Source organism: Lepus europaeus, chromosome 15, assembly GCF_033115175.1.
Source record: "Lepus europaeus isolate LE1 chromosome 15, mLepTim1.pri, whole genome shotgun sequence".
NCBI classification, from domain to species: domain Eukaryota; kingdom Metazoa; phylum Chordata; class Mammalia; order Lagomorpha; family Leporidae; genus Lepus; species Lepus europaeus.
This window is the reverse complement of record NC_084841.1, coordinates 52002125-52015241: the sequence shown is the minus strand read 5'-3', so window position 1 is coordinate 52015241 and position 13117 is coordinate 52002125. Positions and strand designations below refer to the sequence as shown.

Here is a 13117-nt window from a genome sequence, read left to right as displayed (position 1 = left end):
TATTTTTATGAGTAGGGACTCCAAACTCTAAATGCAAGACACATGTTACATTTCTAAATGTGCCCAACTTTTTCTTTAAAGTTTAATACTCTCTTGAAATGGTTTGTGGACCTGTTTCTTCCTTAACTCATTTCTGGCAGTTCAAGGTCAGTGTAGCCATGTATTCCTATTGTTCTCAATCTGGGCCTCCCAGGGAGTCAGCCACAGATTCTGAATACATTTTTGGGTATAGACAGATTATTTACTCCACAATTTCTCATGGTATCAAAAAAAGAAGAAAAACTGGTAATACTAGCTGACATTTTCTGCTATTCTGAAGATGAGAATGAGTTAGTACACAGTCCAGACAAGCCAGGAATCCAAAATAATAATATTATAGAGTTAATCCCTTAGGTGCAATGAAGAAATTAATGGGAGGAAGAAAGAAATAGAAAGGGCATATATAATTATAGGTAGAACTGGAAAACTAAAAATGATTTGTTTAGTGGAACCATCCCTTCACCAAGAGCTAGTGTTTATTTGGCATTCCAGAAATTCTCAGGAAATTTAAGTGTGTATTTTCATGCATGTGTTTTACAGTACTTTCTCTTGTTTAATGACATTTCCTGGGTACCCACTGCTAGTGACTTACAGTTTTATAACCCTACATATTACTATTTTCTTCACATCTACATTAATTGAGAATTTCTCACCAATAAACAGGTTTTCTCAGGGGGGCTGGTGCTGTGGTGTTGTAGGTTAAGCCAGTACCTGCAGCACCAGCATCCCATCTGGGTGCTGGTTCGAGTTTTGGCTGCTCCACTTCCAATCCAGCTCTCTGCTAATGGCCTGGGAAAGCCGTGGAAGATGGCCCAAGTGCTTCGACCCCTGTACCCATTTGGGAGTCCCAGAAGAAGCTCCTGGCTCCTGGCTTCGTATTGGCCTAGCTCTGGCCATTGTGGTCATTTGGGGAGTGAACTAGTGGATGGAAGATATCTCCTCTCTCTCTCTCTCTCTCTCTCTCTCTCTCTCACTCTCACTCTCTCTCTCTTTCTCTCCTTCTCTCTGTCTGTAACTCTGACTCACAAATAAAATAAATATATCATTAAAAAAAACAGGTCTCCCCTTCCTCATTTCCTTAACCCTGCTGGTGCCAGAACAATGGTAATAATCCAATAATCCACAGTACAGCTAGCTCCTGGATGTGCATTCTGGAAACAAGAGATGCTCACTGCACACACTCCCCAAAAATGTAAAGAAAGAAAGTTTGCTGATTATAGGTGGCGATCAAAAGGTTACAAATAAAGTCAGCTGAAGAAATGTCCCAATGAATTCTTCTACAAACTTTTTGCTGCAGTAAAAGAAGTAGCTTTGGAGGAGCTTGTGATTCAGTAGGTATAGGGTGAGGACCAAGAATTGCATTTCTAACAGGTGACTTGGATGCTTAGGCTGGTAGTTCCAGGACTGCACTTTGAGGGGCACTGCTTATTTCAATGGTGATATCAAGGGTTCATGGAGAAAACACACTGCTTGCACCATTACACACTGCACTCACCAGGGCCACCTACCACGTTTGCATTTGTTCTTCATGAGCATGGGGGAGAAAGAAGAAAACATAAAGTGATGTTGGAAGCACACACTTAAGGGAGCAGAGAGTAGCAAACGACAATGGCACGGTAAGCACTTGGAAGTTTTATAAATTCATGTGTGGGGGAGTGGCTTGTGATTTAGTTATTTTTTTGTTTCAAAGGGTGGAGCAGGAGTTCTCAATCCTCACGGTGCTTCAGAGTCACCTGCGAGGTCCCCGCAGTGTCTGTACACCCTTGGACAGAATCCAGGAGTCTGTGTGTTCATCCAGCATCCTGGAGAATTTTGAAGCAGCTTTTCTATAGATAGCACATTTAAGTAATAATAATGTTAGAAGAATAAGACAGAAAGCCAAGTGGAGGCTTAATCACCACTGGGGGGAAGAAATGAAAATGCTATCAAGTATTTTCTTTTTAAGAGCTGTACATAGAAGTTCAGGCACTACAGCAGGGGGCGGGGTTTGTGTAATTTACTCCTAGAAGCAGCAGCAGGAAAGACAGAAGAACAGAGACTGGCAATGAAGACAGGAGGCAGTGAAGTCTAAATGAGCCAATCAGTTAAGGAATGACATGCTTTTTATTTGTGTACTCAGGGCTAGATACAACCGGGAAGCAATCTGGATGATGGAATCCCTTTTACTTTGAAATAGGCAGCTAGCAGAGAAGAGCTTTCCTTTCAAAAGCCACTTGTGGAAAGACAAAAAGTAGCAATGGATGGCAGAAGGAGACGAGGTGGGAAAGCCGGAGTGGGAGTGGAGGCCACTTCACGCTAAGGGTGTGTTACTAATGAGGAAGAGTCCCTCAGCCACAAGGGCAGGACTTTCTGCACGTGTAGCCAATGCTGACCCGGGAAATCAACCACCCCGTACTCGGTGTACTCTTTAAGATGAATGAAAAAGACTACACGTGTGTTCCTATGTGAATGTATGCATGTGTGTGTGGGAGGGAGAGAGAGAGAGAGACAGAGGACAAGTAAAAGCATCGTGTCAGTGACACGTGTGTGAAGTGTGGGTCCTGGTTTTCTGATTAGGCATTTAGGAGTGTCAGGAGCCAATCTCTCCAAACCTACTGTCTTGTATTAAAAACAGAAGTAAAGATGGGAACCATTGAAAGATCAGCCTTTAGAAGAAAAACATGTAAAAGAAATATTATTCATATATAAACAAAATGTTCTGTCTCTGGAACAACATAGCACAATCTTGTTTTTCATCTTGCTGTGTGCATACATAGACGGGTACACAAAATTTGTTTTTTTTTTCCCAGCTACTTTATTATGTTATGTAGTTCTCCTAGATTGCAATGTTTCATTTGCTTTCAAATCTTTATTTTAGCTGCTTGTTTCCATGACACATCCTTCTTTTTCCCCTCCCTAACTGTACTCTAGCATTAGAACCCTAAGATTTTCCCTGACTATTCCTGGATTCACTGACTTTTTATATATCTGCATTCAAGAATTACCTTCTGGGGGCCAGCACTGTGGCTCAGTGGGTAAAGCCGCTCTCTGCAGCTCCGGCATTCCATATGGGGGCCAGTTTGAATCCCAGCTGCTCCACTTTCCATTCAGCTCCCTGCTAATGCAGCCTGGATGGTGGTGGAAGATGGCCCATGTGCTTGAGCCTGTGGGAGACTCACATGAGGCTCCTGGCTTCTGGCTTTGGCCTGGCCCATCTCAGCTTGTTGCAGCTGTTTGGAGAGTGAACCAGTGGATAGATCTTTCTCTCTCTTTCTGTCTGTCTCTCTCCCTTTCCCTGCAATTCTTTCAAATAAATAAATAAAGCTTTAAAAAAGCATAGAATTACCTTCTATACACTCCCCTATTCTCCTGAGCTCAAGCACAAAAAGTTTGTATTCAGGAGGTTCCCAATGAATTATGTTCAATTAGTTAATAAAGAAAATACAGGTTGAAGTTTCCAGTAACAGAATCTTCCAGCCTTCTCCTCAGAGTCCATCCTTTCCCATCCTCTCTCATCCTATTACAGCCACTGCTTGGGTGGGGTTGACTTTACCCCTGGCCCCAGGGATGGAATTTCATTGTTTATACCAGTCAGTGGAATTCTATTCCATCTGCAGCAATTGGTTCAGGAATAGTCCCGCTCCACTCAGAATGAAGCTTGGGTCTTTTACTCTTTGGTTGGGAGTTTTATCTCTTTATGGATCAGGTGGTGTGCAGATGTGATGACCGGAACTGTGGCAATCCATTTGACAATGTAGGGGAAGCCAACTTGAGGATAAAGCCAACCCCCAGAAGGCAGAGCATCACTCAAATGGGAGTCAGAAATCTGATCAATGCAAGCTGAAGGCACAGCCACCACTGGAGGGTACAGTCATTTGAGCCAATGTATTCCCTTTATGGTTTAAACCAGGAAATGAGATCTGTCTATCACTAAAATGCTCCCCCATTATTTGTTGAGTTCCCCCTGTTTTTAAATCTTTGGGACACGATATGTAATCTGTCTTCTTGCAACTTAATTCATTTAGGGAAATAGTGGCACTATTGGGTAGCATTTACTATGCTGGTAAGATCATTATACATACTTGTGACTTATGCTGTTCTCATGAAAATCATGTTCACAAGTGATAAAATAATGTGAAAACTGTTTCTACCACAATTTCTGTTCAAAATGATTAGTGTTCTGCACTTAGGTATACTGATACAAGCTGCTCGTTGGATCACATAGCAGCCATATCCTGGATATGTCAATCCATTCCCATTGTGGGCACTTTGCAGAAGATTAGCTGTTGGTGATCACCCCTCTGTGCTTCTTGTGATGCACTACAGGTGGGTACCTTTCCGATGAAACTGAAGAGACCCCAACAGACAAATAGACTTGAGCATCTCTGTTGTGTACATTTCCAAGCAGCACTGCAGCTGGATGTAGAGTCGACAGATTTCAGGGTGGATCTCACCATCTTCCGGGCTGCAAGAGAATGAAAGAGAAGCTCTGAATGTTCTCAAGATTTCACTCATCTCCCATTTGTCTCAGCTCCGAGAGAGGGACGCACTCAGCACAGATCCCTTCGAACCCTGAGACTAAAATAGAGGACTTCCTGCCACCACGCCAATGGCCAGGGTGACAGTTCTTACATAAGTGTCTTTCTGACAAACTGTTTTCTTCCTTAAGCAGCAGGCTTCTGCTGGGAGCTTAAAATCATCAACGTTTTAAGTAATTGCAAATACCAGACATTTTCAATTTAGCTGTTGGAACAAATTTCCAAAATGTATTTAAGCCATAAGAATCTCCTAGGTTGCAGAAAGAGATTAAAAATCCTTGTTTTTAGAGAAACTAACAAGAGTGATCCCATTGCCAGTTATGATAGCTCCTTAATATTGGGGCCCTAGCATTATGTGACTAGAGAGACAATTTACAAATTATTTTTATCAAGGTTTTTTTTTTTTTTTGTCTCAGTCCAAAGAATATTCCTTATTGTTCGGTATGACTAATTTATGAAAGGCCAAATGTTTTTGCTGAAAAATAAACAGAACATTTTATGAAAGAGAAAAGTAATAAAATTCTAATTGTGCCTGACAATCGAAAGCTAAATGGACATCGAATTTGTGCTCGAAAATTTATTCTAAAGTCCTTGAATCTTCCTCTATTCAGCATGATAAACATGTTTACATGTGAAAATGACAAAACATGGAATGATCATTTTTGATTAAGAGAGTGATTATCTATAAAATAATGCTCTTTATTTTATATGCAGCTAAAATAGTGTGTGCCAAATAAAGTAAACTAAATGAAAGAGATAAAGTGTATTGATAGATGAGAAAGGAAAGAAACTCTAAAAATGAGTGCTATCTCTATTTCTATCTCCAATCAGTAAAAATGCCACAAAAAATGGCGACTTTGGTTTTAAGCTCTGGAGTCTCAGCAAAAGGAGTTTGTATATACGCAGTACTTTCCGACGATAATTAGTTTTCATTTTCTGTACTGATTTAGTAGATGAGCAGGAGTTTACCTAACCATATGGCTTATATAATTCATGAAAATGCAGCATTCTATGCCTCAGTATGAGTGATGCCTGCACCGTCATCCTATGTCTTTCCTGTGTGGGAATAAAGTGTCTCAGAAGAAATTTTGGGCAAAATGTGGCTTTATCTGTAGATGAAATGACCACATTCCTTTTTCATTTGTGTCTTCTGGGTCCAGCCCTAGGTCAACACTGGAAGCCAATGTACCCTCAGTGAAAATCTCAGGTTTTCTGGCTGCCTTCCTCTCACAGGTGCTTTCAATCTCCAAGCTTTTCTCCAGCCACCCAGAGTCGCCACACTCACCCCGCACCTGCTATAGTTTCAACGTGATTTGGCTTCCCAATTCATGGAGGGTTTTAAAGCCAGGGTCATGAGTTGGTGGTGCTGGGAGGGTGGAGACCCGATCTCATTATGGTCTTCAGGAGGTGGGTGGAGCGGGAGGTCCCGAGGTCACGGGGTGGGGGCTCGGAGTGCCCTTGAAAGATAGTTCGCCCTAGCTGGTTGGGTCTAAAAGCACATTTGAACCTCGCTTTTCTCTTCGGTTTTTTGGCTTGTGTTGTGATCCTTCCTCTGCAAACTCCACCATCAGCTCTCTGGGGCTCATCTGTGAAGTTCCCAAAATGGTGAGCAAAAACAAAACTCCTTCCCATGTAAGTAGCTTGGTTTACGTATTATTGTTAGAGTGACAGAAGGCTGCTCTATACACCACCTACCCCCTCACCTCCCAACACACACCCTCCCTTTGATTATTTCATGTCATTTCCAGCCTTTTGAGATGACTCTGATTGTGGTCCATTCCCTTTTGGTCCAGCTACGTTCTGAACAGACAGTAGGAATTAGCAGTACATGTACTAAAAGGTGATCCTGGTGTATTATTTGCCAAATATTTTTTTTAGAGGAAAATCTGAAGGTAATGTTTTATTACAAAGACAGGCTACAGGGAAAATATCTTAAAGCAGGCAGGTCTTTCCTGTGCTTTTCACCATCCCAGTTGCAGCTGCCTATATTCATTTCTGTATAACATTGGCTTTGGTTGGGTCACATGGAAATTAAAACAACAAAACCCTGTATAATCTGTTGCATGTATTGTACACTTTCTGAGTGGGATAATTAGCCAGTACAATATCATTCCAAGCTGTGAAGTATTCTTATTTTCAGAGTACAAAATATGTGCCTGGTGGCTTAGTTTCAAAAATGTGCAAGCTCCATATATAGTTGACATTTTATGTAATTTAAACAAATGACTACCATATTACCATATCTTAAGGGCCAGTATATTTTGTTTTACAGTTTGTAAAACTTTGTTTTACAGTTATATATAATGCAATATATTAAATGTTTGTGAAAAAATGACACGTTAGAACAGAGATTAAAATACTCAATTTAAAGTGTTTGGTGGGTGCCATCTCCCTAATGCCTTTGTAACCCACGTAGATTCTGGAAATTGTGGAACTGACTGCATCCTCATAAATGTCATGGGAAGAAACTGAATAGGTGTCACCAGAAATACCATCTGCTTAATAAAAATTAATGCTACAGGTGCATTTTCTGGCTAAAAAATTCACACTCACAGTCATATGTTATCTTTTAATACCTAGGGAGATTGACATCTAGAGAAGAAAGGAACTAGTTAAAGAGCAGTGGAAAAGCTGAAGTGTCTTTTATGATAGTGTTTCATGGAGGTTCCATCAACCTCAGGGCTCATACAACTTATTTCTCCTGCTTGAGATGTGTTACTAGTACCGTTTACTGCAAGTTCATTAAAAGACAAGTAGTCAAGTGGGTTATATGTCTGATGTTGTAAGCAATGGCCTGGGATACCTTTTTGAGAAACACAAAGTGCATTTAGATTATTTTCATAACAAATGAGAAAGAGAGTATGGAGAATGGGGGGAAGGCCAAGAAAACAGCAATTGACAACTGAGCGCCAAAGGGGAAACCTGTTAAGTGAAATGGACACTATAAGCAACAATGAACTGATCAGCTCCTGTCCTGACTTTAGATGTACAATGTAATACTTTATCCTTTTTAGTATTTGTTGTTGTTGTTGTTGTTCTAGTACTATTGGTTGAACTCAGTAATTAACACACAATTATTCTTAGGTGTTTAAATTTTAACTGAAAAGTGATCCCTGTTAAATCTAAGAGTGGAAAAAGAGAGGGAGGAGATGAACAATTTGGAACATGCTCAATCAGACTGGACGCAAATGGTGGAGTTAGAAATGTGCCAGGGGATTCCAACACAATTCCATCAAGATGGCATGTACCAATGCCATTGCACTAGTCCAAGTGATCAATTTCAGCTCACAATTGATAGCTCTGATAGGTCTAAGAGTCAAAGAGATCACACAAACAAGACAAGTATCTGCTAATACTAACTGATAGAATCAAAAAGGGAGAGAAAGATCCAACATGGGAAGTGGGATACACAGCAGACTCATAGGATGGCAGATGTCCTAAACAACACTCTGGCCTCAGAATCAGCCCTCAAGGCATTCAGATCTGGCTGAAGAGCCATGAGAGTATAGCAGGCATGGAAAGCCAAGATATCATGGAAAAAAAAAAAAAAGACCTAAATGAATGATCTCTGTGAGTGAGATCCCAGTGGAAAGAACGGGGCCATCAAAGAAGGAGGTACCCTTCTCCGAAGGGAGGAGAGAACCTCCACTTTGACTATGACCCTATCGGAATAAGATCAAAGTCAGCGAACTCTAAAGGCTTCCATAGCCCTGGCAACTCATGACTAGAGCCTAGGGAGATTACTGACGCCATGAACAGGAGTGTCAAATTGTTAAGTCAGCAACAGGAGTCACTGTGTACTTACACCCCATGTGGGATCTGTCCCTAATGTGTCATCTAAAGCCAAGTGATGCTATGACTGGTACTGAAACAGTATTTTTATACTTTGCGTTTCTGTGTGGGCACAGACTGATGAGGTCTTTTCTAATTATATACTGAAGTGATCTTCTGTATATAAAGAGAATTGGAAATGAAAAAAAAAAAACCTGATGTTAAAATGGAAATGGCATAGAAAATTAATTAATTTGAAAAAAAAATTATGTAGGATCTCTGTCTTTAATGTGCTGTACATTGCTATTTAATGCTATAATTAGTAATCCAATGGTAGTTTTTTCACTTGATGTTGCTATATGGGCAAAATGTTGAAATCTTTACCTAATATATACTAAACTGATCTTCTGTATACAAAGAGAATTGAAAATGAATCTTTACATGAATGGAAGGGGAAAGGGAGCGGGAAAGGGGAGGGTTGCGGGCGGGAGGGAAGCTATGGGAGGGGGGAAGCCATTGTAACCCATAAGCTATACTTTGGAAATTTATATTCATTAAATAAAAGTTTAATAAAAAAAAAAAGAAATATCCTCAGGATATTCGCATTATAATAAAATGAGACCTATGGACTTCCTCCAGGAACTGAGAGCAACTTAACCTGGGGGCAACTTTACTGCATATTTCTTACGCTTGGTCTAAAATAATTCACTCTTATTAATCAAAGTTTAATCTCTGAGAGTCACCCTTGAGGTGATGTTCATTTAATTTAGTCAAAGGAATTTTATGCGTTAGTAGTTGGCAGTGATTTTTTTTCCCCAATGAACATAAGTCAAGAGCTAAACTCATTATTTTGATTAATTTAAAAGTTTCAGTATTTAAAAACTCTTAAAAATTCAACAAAATTTCAGTGATTTAGAGTTCAAGGTAAATCCAAAAACATCAAAAATAACTACAAATGTGCTTTCAATCAATGCTTTAGGATAAGAATCATGATTTCATGACTTAATCATAGTTTAAGAAAACCAAACTGCTCTTCTAATAGGACATGAATGCAAACACAGCCTAAGTCACCTATTGATAATGGAAACTGTGTATTGAGAATATTCTTATTTTGTATTTCAAAACTGTGAGCACCTGTCAGCCTGAATAAAAAAGATGATGTCAAATGTTGGTGATGTGCAGCAATAGAAATTCTCATACATTGTTGACGGGAGTTAAAGTAGCACAACTCCCTATATATGTGTGTGTATAAACCATATACCTATCCTCTGACAGAGCAATTCCATTTCTAGTATTTGCCTAAGAGAAATGAAAATATTTTCATTAAGAACTGGAAACAGTCCAGGTGTTTGTCAAGAGGAAAGTAAATTATCATTCTTACAATGGAATAGTTCTCAATAACCAAAAGGAGAAAACTCCTTATATTCAAAACAAGTTGGATAAATCACAAAAGTGTTATCTTGAATGAGAAAATCCTTACACAAAAGAGTAAGTACTGTAAGACTCAATTAACATGAAATTCTAACTGCTTCATGTAGTAACATGAAATTCTAGAACAGATGAAATTATTTGATGGTGAAAAGTATTAAAACAACAGTGGGGGCCAGCGCTGCGGCTCAACAGGCTAATCCTCCGCCTGCGGCACCGGCATACCGGGTTCTAGTACCCGTTGGGGCGCTGGATTCTGTCCTGGTTGCCCCTCTTCCAGGCCAGCTCTCTGCTGTGGTCAGGGAGTACAGTGGAGGATGGCCCAAGTGCTTGGGCCCTGCACCCCATGGGAGACCTGGCTCCTGGCTTCGGATCAGTGTGGTGCGCCATCTGCAGCGGTGGCCATTGGAGGGTGAACCAACGGCAAAGGAAGACCTTTCTCTCTGTCTCTCTCACTGTCTGCTCTGCCTGTTAAAAAAATAAAAATAAATAAATAAATAAAAACAACAGTGGGAAACTGAGAAACAGTATGAAGGAACATTCTGAAGTTAGGGGCACAGTAATAGCTAGAAAGAGGTTAAAGTTGCCGGCGCCGTGGCTCACTAGCTAATCCTCTGCCTGCGGCACTGGCACCCCAGGTTCTAGTCCCAGTTGCTCCTCTTCCAGTCCAGCTGTCTGCTGTGGCCCGGGAGGACAGTGGAGGATGGCCCATGTCCTTGGGCCCTGCGCCCGCATGGGAGACCAGGAGAAGCACCTGGCTCCTGGCTTCGGGTTGGCGCAGCGCCAGCTGTAGCAGCCATTTGGGGGGTGAACCAACGGAAGGAAGACCTTTCTCTCTGTCTCTCTCTCTCTCACTGTCTAACTCCGCCTGTCAAAAAATAAATTAAAAATTTAAAAAAAATAGAGGTTAAAGTTATATGGGTGTATAATTTGGCAAAATTTTTGAATGGAACACTTAAGATTTGTGCATGTGCTTATATGCAAATTTTACTTAAAGATCATCAACAAATACTGTAGTTATTGATATGCATGCTAAATTTCTTAGGGGTAAAATTTACTGATGTCTGTGACTTCAAAAAAATAACATGAATTGTTGAACACAGAGATATAGACAGGTAGAGATGTAATAAAACAAGCATAATAAAATGTTAGTTATAGAACCTAGATAGTAGGAATTTACTTGATGGCTGAGGATCTACATTTCCCCGGATAATGATGTAACATAAATTGCACAAAACAACTGGACAGCTTTATGGCTGGTAAGGTCAGGATCAGGAGTTAGCACACTGGGGACTGGGGTTATGAAATGTCTTGGCTCCACATCTGTCTGCTCTTTGGCTGAGCTGCCAGACTGTGGTGGTCTGTGCTGCTGCTAATGGCGTTTTAAGTCAGCAAAATGTTTGTTGTTTGATAGCCTGTCCCTAATGTAATGATTTATGCAGCAAGACATAATGGAAAGATAATGAGTTCTGGAGTCAGAAAAGTTAGATTTACACGCAGGCTTCATCACTTAGAATTGTAATCTTAGGGAAGCACCTCAACTGGGAGACTGAGTTTCTCAGCTGTGACACAGGGATAACAACCTTATGAGCTATCAGATCAAATGAGATCATGTGTGGGAAAATAGCAACAAATTAAAACAAATGAAGGAAAGCAAGAAATTTGCTGTAGTCCATTTTAGTATATCAAAATTGTCTTTACTTGGCCGTATGCTTCCATATACTCTTTTTTTTTTTTTTTGACAGGCAGAGTGGACAATGAGAGAGACAGAGAGAAAGGTCTTCCTTTTTTGTTGGTTCACCCCACAAGTGGCCGCTACAGCCATCGCGCTGCGCTGATCTGAAGTCAGGAGCCAGGTGCTTCTTCCTGGTCTCCCATGCAGGTGCAGGGCCCAAGGACTTGGGCAATCCTCCACTGCACTCCCGGACCACAGCAGAGAGCTGGACTGGAAGAGGAGCAACAGGGACAGAATCCGGCGCCCGGACCGGGACTAGAACCTGGTGTGCTGGCGCTGCAAGGCAGAGGATTAGCCTGTTAAGCCACGGTGCCGGCCCCCCATATACTCTTTAGTTACCAAAATTATCTGCGATTCTACAGTAATCTTTATTTCTAACAGTTTGGAATTTGCTCAAACATGCCGTTAGGCTGAGTAAAGAAGGTGTGACCCCATTGACACCCACTCAGCATTTCATGGATTTTAGTGATGATGGATAAACGCTTGGCCTTTGTCAGCTAGCAGAGAGGGAAAGCAGAGCTCCTGTCACAGGAAGTACCCAAGGTCTCTGAAATCAATTCTGCTGTTGGCTATTAAGCCAAATGAGATGAGGGAAAGGGGTGGCATCGTTTGTTTGATTTCTCAGAGCAAATAGCTAGGGAAGAAAGCAATCGGGTGACTTACCCCAGGACAGTGAGCACCAGGGGAGCTTTTCCAATACCCACACTGGGTCCTCTCAGGGGGATCCCACTTACAGGGATATACCCTAATTCTGCACCAGCGTCAGAGCCCAGCGTTCCTGGGGTTCCAGCGAAGGGGATTTCTCAGGGTGGAGTGGGGCACAGCGGGCACACATGTTTTGGTGTGTGGACTCAGTCACTGCTGTAGGTTTCAAATTCTCCAAGGTAATCAGAGTCTATGCAAGTTCATAAACACAGAACAGCTGCCAGGTACCTCCTAAGCACCGACACTATTTGATACCAAAATAAGTATTGGCATTAACAGAAAAGCCTAGTTAACCTGGAGAACAGAAACCAGATCTTTTTTGTTTTTTTTTTCTCTAAGGTTTCCATCCATGTAACAGTTGAGTCCCCTTCTGGTCTCCATTTTTTTCATAATCTTCCGGCTGCAGGTGGAAACCCCTATATTTTCTTCACAGAGAGTCTCATCAAGTTTGGTTCCCCCGAGAACCTTTGAAGAAGTGATTGCAGTAATTCCCCTCGCTTCACAGCATGTCGGTTTATGGGAACATATGGCTGGCTCGGCGACTTCCTGTCACTGAACAGCAGTCAGTATCAAACTCTGCCCTGGAGCTATGTGGGTTCAGTAGGAAATGAAACTTGACTTTTAAAGGCAAAATGAAACCTGAAGTGCAACTGAATTATCTTTTGGTGGCTACTTTGAGTACATTTATGTACAGCTGGGGAGCTCTCAGGGGCGGGACCTTTGATGATCTTGGGCATATTAGGGTCTCCATCTCCCTGTTGCTTTCTGTTTGCCCTTGGCCAATCCCTGCTGACCCAGCTGGGAGATTTGAGAAGTAATGGGTAGCATTGCCAAGCACCTGATTCATTGTTTTTATTCCATGTCCAAAGTAGAAACTAGATTTAAACACTTAAAAAAAATCAATTGCTATGTTTTCCTGCAT

The 13117-nt window shown here is 41.3% G+C and overlaps 1 protein-coding gene across 1 annotated transcript in view; it reads right to left on the bottom strand.

The window, feature by feature from the left end:
* RGS7BP (regulator of G protein signaling 7 binding protein) overlaps window positions 1-13117 on the bottom strand; it is a 124264-nt gene that overhangs the window by 33878 nt on the left and 77269 nt on the right. Inside the window, exon 3 of the mRNA XM_062212235.1 lies at window positions 4353-4483. Coding sequence (XP_062068219.1) covers window positions 4353-4483 — 131 coding nt within the window. The remainder of the gene's footprint in view (window positions 1-4352; window positions 4484-13117) is intronic.